Below are 21,774 nucleotides of genomic sequence, written 5' to 3' on the forward strand. Positions count from 1 at the left end.
GGAACCCAAATTCCATCCTGACCTTGGGTGCGGCCTGTGTAGAGTGTGACCAAATGGGTTTCCTCCGAGTGCTCCGGTTTCTTCTCACATCCCAAAGACGTGTCCATTTGCAGATTAATTGTTCTCTGTAAATTGCTCCTCGTGTGTAGGGAGTTGTGGAATCTGCATGGAAGTTGATGAGAATGAGGTGAGTTTTAAAAACGGGATTAGTGTAGGTTTAAACCAGCATCTGCTTTAACATAAAGGGGTGGTTCTTGGTTGCTATGGACTCAGTAGGTCAAAGGGTCTGTTTCCGTGTTGTACATCTCTCTGACACTATAAGTTACCAGTGTCTGAGGAGGGGTCCTGACCCCAAAACATCGCCTGTCCATACCCTATAGGTTTAGGTTTATTATTGTCATGTGTACTGAGGTACAGTGAAAAGCTATGTTTTGCATGCTTGATATGCCATACAATTGACTATTGATCAAGTCCAACTTGTACAATAGGTAGAGCAATAGAGAAGATACAGAGCACAGAATATATTTCTCAGCATCGTAGTGATTCAGTTCCATAGACAAAGTCCCATGTCCATACGAGATGTAGGTGAATTGGACAGTGCCTTAGCTAATGGAAAGACCAGAATCCTGATAGTGGATTGGAAGCATTTCCCGAGTCTGGTGGTAGGCACGTTTAAGCTTCTGTACCTCTGCCCCACGGAGAAGAGAAATGGCCCTCCTCCACAGATGCTGCCCTCCAGTACTTTGTGTTTCACTCAAGATTCCAGCATTTGCAGTTTCTTGTGTCTCAAAGCTGTTAGTGTTGTTGGACCTGCTCTGCTTCCTCTTGTGCTCTGCGTGGTGCTGTGCGTTCACATTTCAAAAAGCAACTTTCCTTTTCGATGTGCAGATCACCCTCCGACCCCTCCCCTCCCCTCCCCTCCCCTCCCCTTCCCTTCCCTTCCCTCCCCTGCGCTCGCTTCAGACTCCTGCGCAATGCAATACGTGACTGCGCTTCTGCTGGTGTGTTGAAAAGCTTCGCCTGGTCACATTAAGTAGTTGGGGGGAGGGAGGGAGAATGGGGGTGGGGGAAAGAGAGACAGAAAGAGATGCAAGCACCATAACACCGGTTCAATGCAGGTAAGCCCATGCATCCTCTTCGCAATCAATACACAGTCATTTTCGCCTCTGTCGCGATAAACCACATATCTTGTGCCAAGCATTTCAACCACGGGAATAATGATACGAACTAATTGAGCTGATGCATATTCTTGTTTATATTTGCAGCCGATTGCAGAGTCCGATCCAGAGGAAATCCCAGGTAACTTCTGCCCGATAATCTATCACAGCAAGTAAAAAAAATAAAAAATGACAATGAATGGAAATGGTTTTAAATAATTCGATTTTAGATTCAGTGATGCAAGAGTTTGTGTAGTGTGTTTGCTTCTATTAGGCTTGCCTTCACCGTCCTGTAAACCTTTCCCGTGGAAATTTTAAGCAGTGAAATGAAAATAATACAACATATATTGCCATTAAGAGGTCTGGAATATTGATGAAGGGTTGTTGCAAATTGCAAACACCCCGAATAGCGGAAACTGCTGGCTTGAGTTGTAATTCAGTACAGCAAACAATGCACTCAGGGAAAATGCATTTTAATTGCATATTGTTAATGTTCTGTTTTTTTTTAAACACGCAGCCTGTCAGAACTGTAGTGCCAGAGTTAACCTCTTATTGGACAGCTTTGTGTAGCGGACTTAATGCTGTGATATTAGCACCTTGGTGAAACGAAATGGTGGGTGATTCGGGCGGGGGTGGGGGGAGAGTGCGGTTGTAATGAGAGGGGAGCGATATTTTACCCTATGCATCCTCCACACCTGTTAGCCAAAATGCACGGCGACAGTGTTATGGGTTAAAGGGTGCATTTAATGTCACAGAGTCGGGGGGAAATGCCTTTATTGAATAAATGCAAGACGTGACGTCTCTTGATATAGACAGGAGGAACTGAGTTTGCGCCGAGCCTGAGGTGTTCCCTGGGATCTGTAGTTCTACAGTCACCTGTGCATGTATTAAGAGCCACTAATCAGATTGAGTTAACATAGCTGGAAAGTTGATGCACGAATAGGAAGATTATTTCAGGGTTTTTGTTTTAACGTTTTGTGTTGCTGTTAGAATTATTTGTTTTAATATTTTCTTTTGTATTTTATGAAATATTTTCTGCACTCTATTTCCCTTTTGCTCTGTCTATTGTTCTTGAGTTTGACGATGGCATTTATGTATAAGAGTCACACAGTGTGGAAACAGGGCCTGCAGCCCAACTTGCCTACACCGACCAACATGTCCCATCTACACTAGTCCCACCTTCCTGCGTTTGGCCCATATCCCTCCAAACCTATCCTATCTATATATCTATCTGAATGTTTCTTAAATGTTACAGAAGTACGTGACACAACTACCTCCTCCTACAGCTCATTCCATACACCCATCACCCTTCGTGTGAAAAGTATAGTCAAGAGTGTTTGATTGTGATAAGATCATAGGACACAGAATAGGATTTAGGCCATTTGGCCCATTAAATCTGTTCTACCATTCAATCACAGCTGACCTATTTTTCCCTCTAACCCTATTCTCCTGCATTCTCCCCATATCCTTTGACACTCTTATTAATCAAGAACCATTCAATCCCCGCTTGGCCTCCACTGTGGTCTATGGCAACAAAGTCCACAGATTCACTGCCGCTTAGCTAAAGAAATTCCTCATCATCTTCTTTCTAAAGGTACATCCTTTTATAGTGAACCTGTACCCTCTGATCCTAGATTCTCCCACTTATGGAAACATACTCTCCACATCCACTCTATCTCTGCCTTTCATGATGTTGCACACTAATGTTTGAATTATTTATTTTAATATTTTCTTTTGTATTTTATGAACTGTATTCTGCACACTGTATGTTCCCCTTTGATCTGTCTAATGTACTTTGGTTTGAGTCAAGAATATTTCATTGTCATATGACCAAAAGCAGAACAATGAAATTCTCATTTGCAGCAGAATAATCGTATAATATGGTATTATCTGATTGGATATTATGCAAAACAAAGCTTTTCACTGTACCCCGGTACACGTGGCAATAATAAACATAGACCTCAAAGAAGAAAAATGTTGAATTAATGAAAAGATATTGGAAATACTCAGCATGTCAGTCCACATCCGTGGAAAGAGATGCAGAGTTATTGATTCTCAAAAATGGGAATAATACCAGGTTTAGACACAAAGCGCTGGAGTAACTGAGCTGGTCAGGCAGCATCACTGGATAAAAAGGACGGGTGATGTTTCAACCCGAAACATCACCCATTCTTGTCAGTCTGAAGAAGGGTCTCGACCCGAAACGTCACCCATTCCTTCTCTCCCGAGATGCTGCCTGACTTGCTGAGTTACTCCAGCATTTTGTGAATAAAAACCCATTCTTTTTCTCCAGGAATGCTGCCTAACCCGCTCAGTTACTCCAGCACTTTATTTCTATCTTTGGTATAAATCAGCATCTGCAGTTCTTTATTTCTACATAAAACAGGGGGTGTAACAGAGCAGGGGAAGGGGAGAAGAGGACAAAAGATATGTGAAAAGGTGGACTGCAGGAGAGGTTAAATGACAAATAATTTTTGGATGGAATGACATATGATTACAGCTATTCCTGGAATATTTTGCATCACAGTGGAGATTTTTGCTTGGCCATTTCTTAGTGTGGATTATATCTTCTGGCACCTGTGTAAGGTAAATCCAACAATCATCCTGCCTAGCCTAGAAATTAGATAATTTTGCCCTGAGAGGGGCAATCATTGATCATTTGTCAAGAGAGCCATGTCTTTATTGTACAAAGCCTAGTGGGACATCAAGAAGATAAGTCCCATAAGATAACTCCCTTGAGATCCTTAACATCATTAATGTACAGAGGGATCTTGGGGACACAAGGAACTGCAGATGCTGGGATCTTGGGGTCCAAGTCCATAACTCCCTGAAGGTGCCAATACGTATAGAAAGTGGTAAAGAAGGCTAGCTTTCATGTATCAGGAAGTTATGATGCAGCTATATAGGACTTTCGTTTGGTCACATTTGGAGTATTGCATACAGTTCTGGTCGCCCCATTGCAGGAAGGATGCAGAGAATTTGAAGAGGTTGCAGAAGAGATTTACCAGAATGGTGTTTGGATTCGAAGGCATTGGCTATAAGGGGAAGTTGGACAAACTTGGACTGTTTGCTCTGGATGTCAGAGGTTGCGGCAAGACCTGATAGAAGTATATAAAGTTATGAGGTATAATAGATAGGGTAGACAGTCAGAAACGTTTTCCCAGGCCTTTTCCCATTTCCCAGGCTGTAAATGTCAAATACCAGAGGACATAGCTTTAAGGTGAAAGGGATAAAGATGTGCGGACCAAATCTTTTTAACGCAGAGATTGGTGAGTGCCTGGAACTTGCTGCCATGGATGGTGGTGGAGCCAAATACGATCGTGCATTTAAGAGATTGTCAGAGGGGCACATGGAATGGAGGGATATGGATCATGTACAGGCAGATAAGATTAGTTTGGCTTGGCATTATTTTTGACACAGATATTGCAGGCAGACGGGCCTATTCCTGTGCTGTACACTATGTTCTATTAGCCTTTTGTCCATCTCTTTCCCTCACACCCCCACCATGCATTGGAGTGGTTCAGGCTCTGACCCACTGAAGCCTGATCTCCAAACCTCTGCCCTTCTGAGGTCCTCGATAACCTCAGTCCAATCCTAATCACTGACCAAAATGTCTCTAACAAAGGATGTGGGAGGAAGCTGGAACACCCAGAGGAAACCCAATCGGTCACAGGGAGAACATGCAAATTCCATACAGACAGCACCAGGGTCAGGATCGAACCCAGGTCCCTGGCACTGTGAGGCAGTAGCCCTACCACCGCGCCACAGTGTTGTTGGTAGGATTCAATGCTGTCATCCCTTCAGGTGATAAAGGTTGGAGTCTTGGGAGGGGCAGTTGTACAGGCCCTCGAGTTGCAGTGAAGAATCGTGTTTTGGGGGTATGTAAGACACCAAAGAATACCAAACCTCCAACTTGATTTTGTAGCCACTTGTTTAATTCGGGTCAGTGGTGATCTCCAGGAAGTTGATAGCATTAACTATGATGATGGCAGTAGCATTAAATGTCAGAGGAAGTTGGTCGGACTTCCTCTTGCTGGGGCAGGTCAATTTCTAGTGCTTGTTTTACTGCAATGATTTGTTCCTCCATGTCAAAAGAGTTGCCCCTCAGATGCCTTTTAGATCTTTCCCCTTTCATCTTAAACCTATGCTCACCTAGCTTTAGACTCCCCTAACTCGGAGAAAAGATAATGGCCATCCATCTCAAGAAGGATCTCGACCCGAAACGTCACCCGTTCCTTCTCTCCAGAGTTGCTGCCTGACCTGCTGAGTTACTCCAGCATTTTGTGTCTATGGCCATTCATCTTATCTGTACCCGTCTTGATTTGATTAGCTTTAAGTTCATTGTTGTCACATGTACCGGGGTACAATGAAAAGCTTTGTTTTGCATGCTATCCAATCAGATCAGATTATATTATACATAAATACAAACGAGTCAAACTCGAGCGAAATAGGTAGAGCAAAGGGGAAGATACAGTGCAGAATATAGTTCTCAGCACTGTGGCACATCAGTTCCAAAGACAAAGTCCATTGTCCGCAATGGGGTAGAGGTGAATCGGACAGTACCATAGCTTTTGGAAGGACCGTTTAGAAGCTTGATAAGAGGGGACGAAGCTGATCCCGAGTCTGGTGGTGTGCGCTTCTGTACCTTCTGCCGGATGGGAGTTGGGTTCCTCATGTCAACAGATTGAATAGGTTGGGTTTGCTTTGTGTGGAGTGAAGGAGGGTGAGGGCGGGTAGAAGTACATAAGGTTATACCAGCCATCTGTGCTGTATGACTCAACGAAGTGTTGCAAAAAGGGTTTCAGTTTACATTCAGCATGCACCCGAGATCAGCAACATCAAAGCGATCTTGTTGTGATACCGAGTGAGGGATGAATGGTGACAAGGGCACTGTGGACAACTCTTCTTGAGTTGAATCTTTTGCATTCACAAAAAAAAATCCATGTGGCCCATCAGTTTAACCTCTCAGTTAAAAGACAGCTTTTAACTTTTGATAGTGCCCTGCTCTCTGAAAAATGAAATGTCAGCTCAGAATCTCACGCTTACAGTTATGAAGTTAAATTTAGTTTATTATTATCATGTGTACCAAGGTATGGTGAAAAGCTTTTTTGTTGCTTGATATCCAGTCAGCGGAAAAACTATATATGATTTTCCGCTGACTGGATATCAAGCAACAAAAAAGCTTTTCACCATACCTTGGTATACATGATAATAATAAACTAAATTTAACTTCATAACTGTAAGCGTGAGATTCTGAGCTGACATTTCATTTTTCAGAGAGCAGGGCACTATCAAAAGTTAAAAGCTGTCTTTTAACTGAGAGGTTACCCCACCTCCAGACTCAGGAACAGCTTCATCCCCAGGGCCATAGCTGCTATGAACCGGTCCTGCTGAGCCGGATGGCCACAACGCATAGATCAACTTGCACTTTACCATGTCCAAAACTGTTACAACTGTTTCGTTTCGTTGGGTTGCTGCTGTCTAAATTACTTAAATTATTGCATCGTATGGGAGGCGCATTCCCAATCTCGTTGTACCCCTGGGTACAATGACAATAAAGATATATTGTATTGTATTGTATTGTATTGTAAGTAATGATGGTCCGAGAGTCTCTAGTGAGGCAGATGGTAACTTAGTAGCGCTCTCTAGTTGGCCTTGCTTTGTTTGTATGGTGCACCTGTAAAAGTTGGTGAGGGCACCTCCGAACTTCCTAAGCCTTCGAAGGAACGAGAGGCGTTGGTGTGCTTTAAACCAGTGTTATAATGTTCTCTCTCTCACCTGCAATCTCTTGCGTCGAGCCAGTGTGTGGTTTGTCTCCACTGCTCTTCCGATGAGCTCCTTCTCCTTGGAGAATGGCGATCAAGTTTAGTTTAGTTTATTATGATTGTCATGTATACCAAGGTACGGTGAAAAGCTTTTTGTTACGTGCTATCCAGTCAGAGAAAAGACTACACATGATTACAATCAAGCTGACCACAGTATACCGATACAGGATAAAGGGTATAACATTTAGTTCTAGATAAATTCCAATAAAGTCAGACTAATGTTGGTTCAAATGCCTCCAGAGAGGTAGATGTGAGGCCAGGACCGCTCTCTAGTTGGTGAGAGGATGGTTCAGTTGCTTGATAACAGCTGGGAAGAAACGATCCCTGAATCTGGAGGTTTCTATTGTTGGTGGGATGATGAGAAGATGATGTGGTAAAAAAAGTTTCAAAGTTAGTGTCCTTTAGGGGAACCATTGGTCAGTTACAGAGTTGTTGAAGTTAGATCCTGGAGGAGTGGTGCCTGCACGTAATTAGATCCGGGAGAAAGTAACATGTTATAAAATAGCTACAAAGAAGATTAACAGGGCATAAAGGCGAGCATATTCCTATAATTAGTTGGCTAATAAATCAAATGAGTCCCTGCTTGCTGAAATAAAATTGTTATTAATCAGTAAAAGTATTTGACCTGGTCTTGTTGACCAACTTCCCCTTGTGTTTTTTACTCCCATTGAGTTAGATCGATGGTTGATTTGGACTTCAATTTAACTGCCTTTGATCCTGATCCTTTGATACTGTTCTTCACTTTGCAAGGTGAATTGGAAAGGTAGTATTTTGTTTAGATGGAGAAAGATGACAGAGTCCTGTTGTACAGACGGATTACAGTGCAGCACAACTGTAGAGCTGCTGCCTCACAGCAACAGAGACCTGGATTCCATAATAACCTTGCTGTGCGGAGCTTTGCACATTCTCCCTGTGACCGCGTGGGTTTTGTCCGGGTGCTTCGGCTGCCTCCCACATTCCAAGGACATGCAGGTTTGTTAGTCAATTGTCCTGCGTGTACTATTGGACAGTGTAGAAATAGAGTATTGGTGATCGATGGTTGGTGTGGAGGGCTGAAGGGCCTGTTTCCATGCTGCATCTCTAACCTAACCTAAGTAATCTGACTGTCTATATACGTGGAGCACAAAAAGTTAGTGTGTTGGAACAGCGGATAATATTCTTTAGGTATAGGTAGAGGGAATTCACAGTCTTTTTCCCAGGGTTGGGGAATCAAGAACTAGAGGGCATAGGTTTACGCTTTGAAGGGAAATATTTAATAGGTACACTTTCACATAGAGGGTGGTACATATATGGAATGAGCTGCCAGAGTAAATGGTTAAGGCAGGTACAATAAAAATATTTAAAGATATTTAAATGTTTTGCTTTAGTTTAGTGCTCCAACATAGGAACAGGTCCTTCGCCCACCGAGTCCACGCCGACCATCGATCAGCAGTTCACACTAGCTCTGTGTTATCCTAACTTTCTCATCCACACACTGCATGTGGCCCAGATCAAATCTGCCGTGATCCTATTAAATGGCAGAGCAGACGTAAGTGACCACCTGGCTGGCTACTGCTTTGATTTCACGTGTCCTTGACTATATAGAACTAAAATCTGAATCGGTCTGAAGGAGGTTTTCAACTTAAAACATCAATGTAGTATCATGTACTGCTGAGAAGCTGCCTGACCCATTGAGTTACTCTAGCACTCCGTGTTTTCCTTTGTAAACCAGCATCGATTGTTCCTTGTATCTCGGTTTGCCATTGTCAATTGTCCTAGGCCCCCAAGGGTCTTCTCCATTGGGAGAAGCGGTGTCCGCTGTTGTTTATGTTTCCTGATTTCAATCCAATTTTCAGTTTATGTCCCTTTGCAGCAGGGAATCTATCATACCCATCTATAATTTTGAAAAGAGACACAAGCAACTGCAGATGCTGGAATCTTGAACAAAACACAAAGTGCTGGAAGAAATCAGTGGGTCAGGCAGCATCTGTGGAGGAAATCTATGTACCAGTCTGAAGAAGGGCCCTGGCCCGAACAATCTCCCATCCATTTACACCACAGATTGAGGGAATGTCACTGCAGCTCCATGCACTTTTCAGCATGCAGTTTCCTTTCTTGTTTTGCACCAGCAGTAGTTCTCGTGTATGGTTTGTTCTGTTCACATAGCATGCAAAACAGGTCAGGCAGCATCTCTGGAGAACATGGATAGGTGACATTTCAGGTAAGGACATTTCTTCAGACCCACCCGAAATATCACCTATCTACGTTTTCCAGCGATGGTGCCTGACCCACTGAGTTACTCCAGAAGTTTGTGTTTTGCGTATAATTTTTAATGCCTCGATTATATAAAGCACCGCTCAATTTAGTAAACTCCAGAGAATGTAAGTCATGGAAAGCAGGCATGGAACGCATGTATTCTGTTTTGCAAAAGACAGGACATTTTTCAGTTTGGAGAGTGAGGAATAATCCAAAGAGAAGGCGATGCGACCGTGTGAGTCAAGTTATAATCAATCACTGCTTGGTTCGGCACGGACACAGTGCTCACTGTCCAGAATTGCCTCATTGTACTCTGATGCCAAGACCGGAGACTGGGAAATGCTGTGGCTAAGGGCCAGGAAGCCTCAAAGCTGAAGGTGCTTGGCAAACTGAAAAGTAAAATGAAACCATCAGATAGATTTCATGGAGAGATGAGGAACTGCAGATGCTGCTTCACAAACAAAGACGCAAAGTGCTGGAGTAACTCGGCAGCTCAGGCAGCATCTCTGGAAAATGTGGATCGTTCAGTTTAGTTTCGTTTATTGTCACATGTACCAAGGTACAGTGGAAAGCTTGTTGCTGCGTGCTAACCAGTCAGTGGAAAGCTTGTTGCTGCGTGCTAACCAGTCAGTGAAAAGACTATACATGATTACAATTAAGGTGTCCACAGTGCACAGACACAGGATAAACTGAATAATGTTTAGTGCAAGATAAAGTCAGCTCAAAGATAGTCCGAGGGTCTCCAATGAGGCAGATGGGAGATCAGGACCGTTCTCTAGATGGTGATGAGATGGTTCAGTTGCCTGATAACAGTTGGGAAGAAACTGTTCCTGAATCTGGAGGCATGCATGTTCACACTTCTGTACCATAGGAGGAGGTGCCAGAGGAAGGGATATAGGTGGAAGGGGACACCTCAACTACCTCCTCTGGAAAAAAGAATGCGAACTGCTTGAGAATCTCAGCGGGTCAGGCAGCATCTGAGAAGGGAAATGGACAGATGATGTTGCAGGCGGGGACCCTTCTCCAGACTAATTACTGATGGTGGGAGAAAGGTGGAAGAGAAGTGAGGGTGGGACAAAGCCTGGAAAGTTATACCTTGATGAGACTTTGTCTAACTAAGCCATCTGCCTATCAAATAACCCCCCCCCCCCTTACCTGTACTGGCTTATTTCCTGCCATGCATTGTCCTGCCCCTCCTCCCTTCCAGCTCCCCCCCCCCCCCCCCCAACAATCAGTCTGAAGGCTGATCCCGACCCAAAACGTCACCTATGCATTTTCTCCAGAGATGCTGCCTGACCCGCTGGGTTCTCCAGCACTGTGTGGCTTCCTCCAGAAAGTGATATGTGCATACAGGGAAGTGGGGGGGGGGGTTGATTGGCAAATGGTTGGTCAAAGGCCAGAGATTAAAATACATAAAGTGTGAGAAGAGGAGAGAATAGGTGGAAAACATGAAATTTCACGTTTGTTTATTAAGTCACTGGACAATATTTTAGCCTGGCTTACAGTGACAGTTGTTTATAGGTTTGCAAATTATTGATGGATGGTTCGATTTAAAAAAAATGATTGTGAACTGGGCAAAAGGCCTGGTCCTTTGAAGATGGTATCTTGAACCATTGGGATTGATTCTCCACCCAAAAGGGAGATGAAACAGGTAGAGCCACTGCCTCACAGCACCAGAGTAACGTGAGTTTGATCCTGACTTCAGGTTCTATTTGTGAGTAGTTTCCATGTTCTCCCTGTTGCCGCCTGGGTTACATCCGGGTGCTCCGATTTCTACCCACACCACAAAGACGGGCCGGTTGGTAAGTTAATTGGTTACAATTCATCACCTTGAGTGAAAGATCGATATTTCGTATTGGTAATGGTTTATTATTAAGTTTACCGAGGTACAATGAAAATCTTGCTTGCGTGCTATTCAATGAAATCAGAAAATGCTATACATAAATACAATCAAGCCATACACAAGTACAACAGGTAGAGCAAAGAGAAAAATACCAGGCGACAAAATATATTTTCTCAGCATCGTAGTGTAGCAGTTCCAGAGAAAAAGTTGAATATCCTCAATGCGTATATCAGGACACCACGCTAGTTTATGGAAGGACCGTTCAGAAGTCTGATGCTTGCAAAATTAGTATTACATTGGGTAGGGAAAGATTTAATAGGAACCCGGGGGGTAACATTTTTACACAAAGGGTGGTGGCTGTATGGAATGAGCTGCCAGAGGAGGAAGTTCAGCCAGGTACTAGCGCAGCGTTTAAGAAACATTTAGATAGGTGCGTGGATAGGATATGTTGAGAAGGATATGGGGCAAACGCAGGCAGGTGGGACGAGTGTAGAAGGGACATGTTGGTCATTGTGGGCGAGTTGGGCCGAAGGGCCTGTTTCCACGCTGCACGCTGTAATGTAGAATACTGTAGCTTGAAGCAAACTGTAATGATAGACGCATTGTCTAGACGGCCCCATGAGAGCTCGAAAATGGGATGTGAAAGTTCCATTTATACCCCAGCTTAAACGAGTGATGATTTTTTGATGTAGGCTTTGGAAATTGCAGAACAAGCAACACCATGGTACTCTGCCATGCATCTCGTTGCCTTAGACGGCTGTGGAGGCCAAGTCAATGGATATTTTTAAGGTGGAGATTGATAGATTCCTGATTAGTACAGGTGTCAGGGGTTATGGGGAGAAGACACGAGACGGATTGAAAGGGAAAGATGGATCAGCCATGATTAAATGGCGGAGTAGACATGATGGGCTGAATGGCCTCTTTCTGCTACTACAACTTGTGAACTTATGACATGCAAAGGTAGTTCTTAGTTCAGCAAAGGCAAATTGAATTGAGAGAGGTTTCCCGAGATTTAACGTACTGCCACTTGGAATGGCTATCAATGATTAAAAACTGGTATTTTCCCTTTTTTTGCAAAAATCTGCATGCATACATTGAAGGAATTGATGGGACCATGTTAATATGTATTGCTGGCAGATACTACACCTACTTGTCAACTGCTCTGCGTCTCGATCCAGACTTGGCCCGTATACAGAACTGTGAGCCATTGCCTCAATGCTCTTAAGGCGGTGTGTTTGTTATGTAACTCACTCAGTATCTTTAGTCTTTAAATCAAAGCAAGCATGACCCATTTTAAGCAGCCTTGTTCACATGCTCTACAATCTTGCAGTCTTGGATGGATGGATGTGGTCTTGGACCCGACCTGCTGAGTATTTCCAGCATGGTCTGTGTTTATTGCACCATTTAACATGGCAGTCATTTGACACTGGTGAAGAAACTCTTAAAGGTCGAGGCTTTTTAACGTAAATCGGCTCGGAAGGTATTGGCACTCCACTATTGATCGCGTGCTGAGAAGTTTAGCCACATTCAACGCTGTGGTTAATCTCCACTAGCCAGTAACTACACACACTTAAGGGTCTGTGGTGCCTGAAATCTGAGCTCCTGGTAGTATGAGGATGCCGTCAGTGATCAGAGCAGTCCTGGCCAGCTTTTCGACAGGGATAAAATTAATGCAGCAGTGCGATGCAATCTCACGCCTGGAGTCAAACTTGCTGAGGTCATGACTATATTTGTGTCCTCAGCAGGAGCAAATGCCCAAGCATGGGTCAGCAGCTGGTGCGTTGATAAGGGCTGCTTCGTTTTGTTGTTACCACCCCAAAGTTTAGTATAGTTTAGAGATACAGCATGGAAACAGGCCCTTCATCCCACTGAGTCCACGCTGACCATCCATCGCCCACTGTCTCATCCACTCCCGACACACTTTTCGGGGAAATTTTACTGAGGCCAGTTTTTATTCCCATGACTTTAGAATGTGGGAGGCAACCGGAGCACCTGAAGGGAAACCCACCGGGTTGCAGGGAGAGAACGTGCAAACTCCGCAGACAGCACCCGAGGTTAGGATCGGACCCAAGTCTCTGCCACTGTGAGGCGGCAGCTGTACCTGCTGCACCACTGTGCCATCCAAAATATTTAGAACATAAAACAGTATAGCAAAGGAACAGGCGATTCAGCCCACATTGTCTGTGCCAAACATGAGACCAAGTTAAACTAATCTCCTTTGCCTGCATGCGATTCATATCCCTCCATTCCCTGCCTATCAAAAAGGTTTCTTAAATGCCACCATCTCATGCCTCCACCACCACCCCTGGCAGCATGTTCCAGGCATCGACCAGTCTCTGTGTAAAACAAAACTTTTCCCTGCACCTCTCCTTTAAACGTTGCCCCTTTGACCTTAAGGCTATGCCTCTGGACTTTAACAATTCCACACTGGGAAATAGGTTCTGACTGTCTATCCTACCTGTTCCTCTCATCATCCTTCTATCGGGTGTCCTCTCAAGCTCTGAATCTCGAGAAAATAATCCAAATTTGTTCAACATCTCCTTATACTTAATGCCCTCTAATCTCAGAGGTTGGACACATTGGGTTGTTTTTTGCTGGAATATTGGAGGTTGATGGAATCCTGATAAAAGTTTAGAAATGCCCCTCGAGGCATAGATAGGGTACATGGTCAGAACCTTCATCCCAGGGTGGAAATGTTAAAGACTATAGGGCATAGCTTTAAGGTGAGAGGAGTATAGTTTAATGGAGATGTGCGTGACATGTTTTTATTTACACAGATTGTGGTGGGTGCCTGGAGCGTGCTTCCAGGATGATGATGGAAGCAAATACGATAGACACATACGGGAGTCCAAATAAGAACTTCAGACCTTTTGAAAGAGAGAAAACAGCAGGGAGGAGAATTGGAAAGCTCTTTCAAAGATGTGGTGGGCAACAGTTCTGATCGCCGGAATGAACAGTGGATATGGATCACATGCACGAAGGGGCGATTAGCTTAAGATAGGCGCAAAGTGCTAGAGTAACTCAGCGGGCCAGGCAGCATCTTTGGAGAAAAACGGATGGCTGAAGTTTTAGGTGGGGTGGGGTGGGAGGTGAGGAGCTGGAGGCGAGAAAAGACCAAGACCAAATGTTCAGCCACAAATGCTCTCAGGCATTTGGTCCTTTGTTGACTAGGGAATGGGAGATCTCAAGAGAAACAATGTGGAGACCTGTGGAATAGGTAAAACGACTAGGGTGGAGGAAGGGGGCAAGGAGGGAGGGGGGTGTGGGGGAGTGTAAGATGAAGTTACCTAAAATTAGAGAATTCAACGTTCATACATAAGTGAGCCTAAAATTGGAGGACTCCTTGTTCAGTCCATTGGGTTGTAAGCTACCCAAGCGAAATATGAGGTGCTGTTCCTTCAATTTGCATGTGGCCTCACTCTGGCAATGGAGAAGGCCCAGGACAGAAAGATCATTTTGGAAAGGGAAGGCTGAGTTGAAATGGTTGGCAACCGAGAGATAGCATCCTGTTTGGCACAGACATCGTGGGCCGAAGGACCTGGTCCTGTGTGTTCCTGTTCTATATCAACAGTGTTTCAGATTCATTCTGTATTCTGCATATCCAGGGGTTCATCTTGTGGGTAAGCAGATAGTTTTGGATATCTTTCAGCCACGATGTGATATTAACCTATGGCTTGTCACTTCCCTAAAAATTTCCTCGATAGTTATATTGTGCGTCACACTCAGGCTAACATTACATTAGTAAATTTCTTCCCTGTCAGGTAATTCCCGAACACAAGAGCTTTTTCTTCACACGACTAACGTGGCTCCAGCAACACATTAGCAATGATTCAGCGGTACGGTGTGTCAGCTTGTAAATGTGTTCTGGCGGAGTGTGATTACTAACTGCGTAAGATCTTCAATATTTCTCCTCATTGCACTTAATTATCGCTGTCTTGGCATTTTAACGCAGGGAGACTAGTTTCCAATCCCTAAGTTGTTCCTGACTTCAGTCCAAGCTGTCAATGCTTTTACTGGTCTGCTCATACTGAGCTGTCAGCCTGAGTGGCTACTGGTTCAACTCAATAGAAACCGTACAAGCCACAGGAAATTTACAGCACCCTGTTAGTGTGGTGAAGAGATCCCAGTCTGGATTTGAATTGTGCCAGCCTGGACTAACATAGCTCCGGTGCAGAATCCTACTACGTGTGTGGAAAGGCATTGGAGTGGATCAATAGTAATTGACAGCATGAGTGGGTGAGAGTGAATTAGAACCTCATTTTCCCTCTTCTGTGCATATCCCAGGTGCCAATCAACCCCCCTTCCCCCTCACCTGTATCCACCTGTCATTTGCCAGGCTTTGTCCTGCCCCCACCTCTCTTTTCTATACTCCCCGACCCTGGATAAAAGACCGTGGGTTTATCTAAGGCCCTCGAGATTTTGTATACCTCTGTAAGGTCACCCCTTAGGTAAGGTCAGTCCCAGCCTATCCAGCCTGTCTTCATAACTCAAGGCCTCCCATCCATGCAATATCCTTGTGAAAAGAGGACATAAAGTGCTGGAGTAACTCAGCGGTCAGGCAGCATCTGCGGAGGACATGGATAGGTGAGGTTTTTGTGTGTGTTTGTGTTTGTGTGTGTGTGTTTGTGTGTGTGTGTGTGAAAGCATGGTGATGGGGGGGGAGGTGACAGGCAGATGGTTGGAACAAAAGATGCAAGACAAAAGTGTTGTAGAGTTGCAAATTGTGAAGCCAGAGAAAGGAATGTGGGGGGGGGACGGGACGGGAGGGATGTGCGGGTCCAGGTGGGGCGCAGGGAGGTGTAAACAAAGGGAGGGGGTGGGGGTGAGAAGGGATTGGGAGGGGGGGAGGTTACCTGAAATCGGAGAATTCAATCCTCATGCCATTGGGTTGTATGCTTGTGAACATCCTTATGAATCTTTTCTGCCGTCCTTCTCGAGAAGAATTATCTTCAGCAAAAGAGAAAGTGCTGGAGGAACTCAGTGGATCAGGCAGCATCTGTGGAGGGTATGGACGGACGGGAGGAGAAAGCTGGAAAGAAAGGTGGGAGTGGGACAAACCTGGCAAGTGATAGGTGGATGCACGTTGATTGGCAGATGGGTGGAGTAAGTGACAAAGGCTAGAGATGAAAAGGGGACAAAAGGATGTCATATTAGGAGAGAATGGCGGGACTGTCGTACGTTGAAAGCATGGAGCGATTGGGCTTGTATACTCTGGAATTTAGAGGGATGAGAGGGGATCTTATTGAAACGTATAAGATTATTAAGGGATTGGACACGCAAGAGGCAGGAAACATGTTCCCGATGTTGGGGGAGTCCCGAACCAGGGGCCACAGTTTAAGAATAAGGGGTAGGCCATTTAGAACGGAGATGAGGAAAAACTTTTTCAGTCAGAGAGTTGTGAATCTGTGGAATTCTCTGCCTCAGAAGGCAATGGAGGCCAATTCTCTGGATGCTTTCAAGAGAGAGTTAGATAGAGCTCTTAATGATAGCGGAGTCAAGGGATATGGGGAGAAGGCAGGAACGGGGTACTGATTGTGCATGATCAGCCATGATCACGGTGAATGGCAGTGCTGGCTCGAAGAGCCAAATGGCCTACTCCTACACCTATTGTCTATTGTCAAAAGGGGGTAAAATGTAAAGGTAGAGGGAGGGATTTGGATGGAAGGGGACAGTGGAAGAGGAAAGAGGGAACATGGAGAAATCAAAGCATGCTGAAGAAGGGTCTCGGGCCGAAACGTCACCCATTCCATCTCTCCAAAGATGCTGCCTGTTCTGCTGAGTTACTCCAGCATTTTGTGTCTATCTTCGATTTAAGCCAGCATCTGCAGTTCTTTCCTACACATAGAGAAATCGAGGATGGGAGATGAATGTACAGTCTCTTTAGCCAGAGGGTGGTGAATCTATGGAATTCATTGCCACAGACTACTGTGGAGGCCGTCATTGGACATTTTAAAAGCGGAGATTGATAGGTTCTTGATTAGTATGAGCATCAAAGATTACGGGGAGAGGGCAGGCAAATGGGGTTGAGTGGACAAAGTAGATCAGCCTTGAACGAATGGCAGAGCAGACGTGATGGTCTGCATGGCCTAATTCTGCTCCTCTGTGTTCTGGTTTCCATCATGTCTGAAGAAAGGTTCCATCAAGTTCCTCCAAAGATGCGATCTAAGTTACTCCAGTACATTGTATTCTTATGACTCATAGGAGGAGAATTGGGCCATTTGGCCCATCGATTCTACTCCATTCCATCTTGGCAGATCTATCTTTCCTCTTCAACCCCATTCTCCTGCCTTCTCCCCATAACCTTTGACACCCTTACTGATCAAGACTCTGTCAATCTTCGTTTTAAAAATACCCAATGACTTGGTCTCCACCGCCATCTGTGGGAATGAATTCCACTGATTCACCATCCTTTGGCGAAAAGAAATTCCTCTTGAGGAAATTGTCATTTTAGTCTGCTCAAGAATCCAACACCTGCAGCTCCTGTGTCCAATTGCCTCTTCTGATCTTCATTTACGTTGATCAGTACAGCGGCCAGGATGTGGTCTAACGTGTTTTATATCAGCAACTCTCTTTGTAACTGACTTCCATGGAACTGGCAAGTGGTAAGTGCTGTCTGCCCAATATAGACACTGCCACCGTAACTCTCGATGACAGCACTGAGGGTATGAATGCTAAGTTCCTGTGTTGCAACCTTGCAGCTTTGAAACCCTGCGTTCGGCCGTTGCATCTGATGCATTGATTGTTGGGAGCTGCACAGCCATGGAAAATGATCAAAGTATTACAACATGCACAACGACTACCACCGTCAGCACATCTCCCAGGGCTCAGGGTCCTCAAATCTCAGTCTACAGCAGCTCGGACCGACAAGCTGTTCAGGTACGTACTTTTCATTCAATGATTCAATTATATTTTATTGTCACAAGTACCTAGGTACAGTGGAATGCTTGGTTTTGCATGTACCTGGCAAAATCATCTAGCAGACCTCGCCTTGGCAGTACACAAATGCCGCCACGTTTCTGGCACCGACATAGTTACAAAAGTTCACCAAACAGTTCTCTCTTCCCTCCCTGTCCTCTGCCTGCCACCCAACGTAGCAGCAGTCTCCCCTCTCCTTCCCCATTTCTTCCCCCTACATCTCTCCCCTCTCTCCCCTCCCCTCTCTCCCCTCCCCTCTCTCCCCTCCCCTCTCTCCCCTCCCCTCTCTCCCCTCCCCTCTCTCCCCTCCCCTCTCTCCCCTCCCCTCTCTCCCCTCCCCTCTCTCCCCTCCCCTCTCTCCCCTCCCCTCTCTCCCCTCCCCTCTCTCCCCTCCCCTCTCTCCCCTCCCCTCTCTCCCCTCCCCTCTCTCCCCTCCCCTCTCTCCCCTCCCCTCTCTCCCCTCCCCTCTCTCCCCTCCCCTCTCTCCCCTCCCCTCTCTCCCCTCCCCTCTCTCCCCTCTCTCCCCTCTCTCCCCTCTCTCCCCTCTCTCCCCTCTCTCCCCTCTCTCCCCTCTCTCCCCTCTCTCCCCTCTCTCCCCTCTCTCCCCTCTCTCCCCTCTCTCCCCTCTCTCCCCTCTCTCCCCTCTCTCCCCTCCCTCCCTCCCCTCCCTTCCCCTCCCTTCCCCTCCCTTCCCCTCCCTCCCCTCCCTCCCCTCCCTCCCCTCCCTCCCCTCCCTCCCCTCCCTCCCCTCCCCTCTCTCCCCTCCCCCCTCTCCCCTCCCCCCTCTCCCCTCCCCCCTCCCCCCTCTCCCCTCTCCCTCCCCTCCCCCCTGTTCCTCCATTGTAAAGTGTGTCGTGGTCTTGACCCCCACAGGTGATCCAGCAAGCTCTGCACCGACAGCCCAGCACTGCAGCCCAGTACCTGCAGCAGATGTATGCCGCACAGCAGCAGCACTTAATGCTGCAGACCGCAGCACTGCAACAGCAACAGCTGAGCAGCACCCAGATCCAGAGCTTGACATCCGTCCAGCAGGTGAGACCTTCGGGGGACGGGGAAAGGATTCGGATGGCGGGGAGGGCGACAGGTGGGGGGGGGGGGGGGGGGGGGGGCCTCACTATGGCACTGGAGGAGGCCCATGACAGAAAGGTCAGACTGGGAATGGGAGGGGGAGTTGAAGTGCTCGGCCACCGGGAGATCAGTTTGGTCAATGCGGACCGAGCGCAGGTGTTGAGCGAAGCGATCGCCGAGCCTGCACTTGGTTTCTCATTATTCTTCTGCGATGTGTGTTTCTCATTATTCTTCCCACTGCATTTTCAGGGAGGCGGACGTCAGTCATCTTCTCCAACAGGAGGCGCCAGTCAGCAACAGAGTGGGTCACAAACCTCAGTGAGTCACCAACATCCCTCGCGGTGTGTTAATACTGAAGGGAACAGTGCAGCAGGATGCTCTTCAGAGAGTCCAGAGTGTTTCATTGTCATACAATAACGTACTATCATGGGTTTTTTTAAAAATGGACAAGAACATGGATCGGATAGTTTAGAGGGATATGGGCCAAATGCAGGCAGGTGGGACTAGTGTAGATGGGGCATGTTGGTTGGGGTGGGCAAGCCTGTTTCTATGCTGTATGACTTTATGACACTCTCGATGACTAAATGCACCGACAGAACAAATAAAAGCTTACTTGCAGCAGCATAACAGGCCTGTAAATGCAGTACTCGCAATAGATAATATATAATAGCTAAAAATACAACAAAGTATTAACCCCCATCCTACTGCAAAACAAAATTCTAATGTCCTTACTGCAACCAAAAACAGTCCATTATTAATTGAGGTTAGTGTGTGTAGTTCTTTAGAGCCTAATGCTTTAGTGTTTAGAGATACAGCATGGAAACAGGCCCTTTGGCCCACCGAGTCCACGCCGACCATCGATCACCCGTTCACACTAGCTCTGTTTTCCCACTTTCGCATCCACTCCCTATACATCAGGGGTAATTTACAGAGGTCGATTAATGTTCAAACTGGCTGTTCTTGGGATGTGGGAAGAAACAGGAGGACATGGAGGAAATCCACGCAGTTACAGGGAGAACATGCAAACTCCACCCAGACAGCACCCGTGGTCAGGGTTGCACTTGGAGCTATGAGGCAGTAGCTGTGTTGGCAGCACCACTTGACCAAAAACTCTAAATTGCCCCTAGAGCGAATTAGAAAGTTGGATAACTTAGAACAAGTGTGAACGTGTGATCGATGGTCGGCATGAACTTGGTGGACCAAAGGGGCCTGTTTCCATGCTGTATCTGAACTAAACTGTAGGGGTATTTAGAGGGAAGTTATGTTGGAGATGAACTCTCTGAGTTTTTGTAGACACAAGGAACTGGTTTACTAAAAAAGACGCAAAGTTCGAGATTAGCAGGTCAGCAGCATTTCTGGAGAACGTGGACAGGCGGCATTTCAGGTTGGGATCCTTCTTCAGAATGACTAGGAGGATTTTCAGCCTTTGCAGTATTGCGTGCAGTTCTGGTTGCCCTATTACAGGAAGGACATGGAGGTTTTGTCGATGGTGCAGAAGAATTTGACCAGAATTCTGCTTTGATTAGAGGATATTAGTAAGAAGGAGAGGCTGGACAAATTTGGATTGTTTTCACTGGAACATCAGAGGTTGAGAGGACACCTGATAGAAGTATGCACCAGAATGCTCTTACGATCCGTCTGAAGAAAGGTTCCGATTTGAAATGTCACTCATCCATGTCCTCCAGAGATGCTGCCTGACCTGTGGAGTTACTCCAGCACTATATGTCTCATTTTGTAAACCGGCATCTGTAGTTCCTTCTGTCCACAGTACGGAGAAGAGAATGGGGAAACCATTAATTCCGTTATTGATGTATGCGGTGTGATTAGGTTTCTGTATTGCACGTTTCCATAATCTCTGATCTGTTTTGCATCCAAGATGACGTTCTGTTCCAGCTTGACTTTAATGCCTCTTATTTTTTGGGTTGGGGGGGTTTCTCTCATGTGCAGATTAATCTCTCGCCTTCCTCCGCTGCCCCTCAGCTGGTGAGCCGCACCCAGACCACAAACACCTCGGGCAGTGGCATCACCCAACAGGCCATGTTGCTCGGCAACACCACCCCAACCCTCACTGCCAGCCAAGCCCAGATGTATCTCAGGGCCCAGATGGTGAGTGGCATGCAGCGGGCGAACCGGGGTTACACTCACGGGCACGGCACCAACTCTGTGGCTGACCAATGGACTGGAATGTTGTCACTTTGACAGCGCGGGACCGGTCAGCACTCACTGCAGTCTAGAAGGATGAGGGAGGACCTCATTGAAACTTACCGAATAGTGAAAGGCCTGGACAGAGTGAATGTGGAGAAGATATTTCCATTAGCGGGAGAGTCTAGGGCCAGAGGCCAGAGCCTCAGATTATAAGGATGTACTTTTAGAAAGGAAATTAGGAGGAATTTCTTTAGTTAGAGGGTGGTGAATCTGTGAAATTCATTGCCACAAAAGGCTGTGGAATGTTCCCAATGTTCGGAGAGTCCAGGGGTCACAGTGTAAGAAAAAGGGGTAGGCCATTTAGGACTGAGATGCGGAAAAACTTTTTTAACCCAGAGAGTTGTGAATCTGTGGAATTCTCTGCCACAGAAGACAGTGGAGGCCAATTCGCTGGATGTTTTCAAGAGAGAGTTGGGTATAGCTCTTGGGGGGCTAACGGAATCAAGGGATATGGGGAGAAAGCAGGAATGGGGTGACTGATTTTGGATGATCAGCCATGATCATATTAATTGGCGGTGCTGGCTCG

General features: G+C 46.1%; 1 protein-coding gene across 7 annotated transcripts in view; it reads left to right on the forward strand.

The window, feature by feature from the left end:
• The first annotated feature begins 1,006 nt into the window (after positions 1-1,006).
• The window catches only part of phc3 (polyhomeotic homolog 3 (Drosophila)), a 45,872-nt gene continuing 25,104 nt past the window's right edge, over positions 1,007-21,774 (forward strand). For 4 of the 7 annotated variants that reach the window (XM_078410530.1, XM_078410525.1, XM_078410529.1 and 1 more), the window contains exons 1-6: positions 1,007-1,118; positions 1,266-1,299; positions 17,759-17,936; positions 18,849-19,007; positions 19,293-19,361; positions 20,991-21,149. In XM_078410530.1, coding sequence (XP_078266656.1) covers positions 17,820-17,936; positions 18,849-19,007; positions 19,293-19,361; positions 20,991-21,149 — 504 coding nt within the window. In that variant the 5' untranslated portion in view covers positions 1,007-1,118; positions 1,266-1,299; positions 17,759-17,819. Of the gene's footprint in view, positions 1,119-1,265; positions 1,300-17,758; positions 17,937-18,848; positions 19,008-19,292; positions 19,385-20,964; positions 21,150-21,774 lie in introns of all 7 variants that reach the window. The other 3 variants (XM_078410527.1, XM_078410526.1, XM_078410528.1) reach the window with 3 other exon arrangements.

This window comes from Rhinoraja longicauda, chromosome 13 (assembly GCF_053455715.1).
Source record: "Rhinoraja longicauda isolate Sanriku21f chromosome 13, sRhiLon1.1, whole genome shotgun sequence".
NCBI lineage: Eukaryota > Metazoa > Chordata > Chondrichthyes > Rajiformes > Arhynchobatidae > Rhinoraja > Rhinoraja longicauda.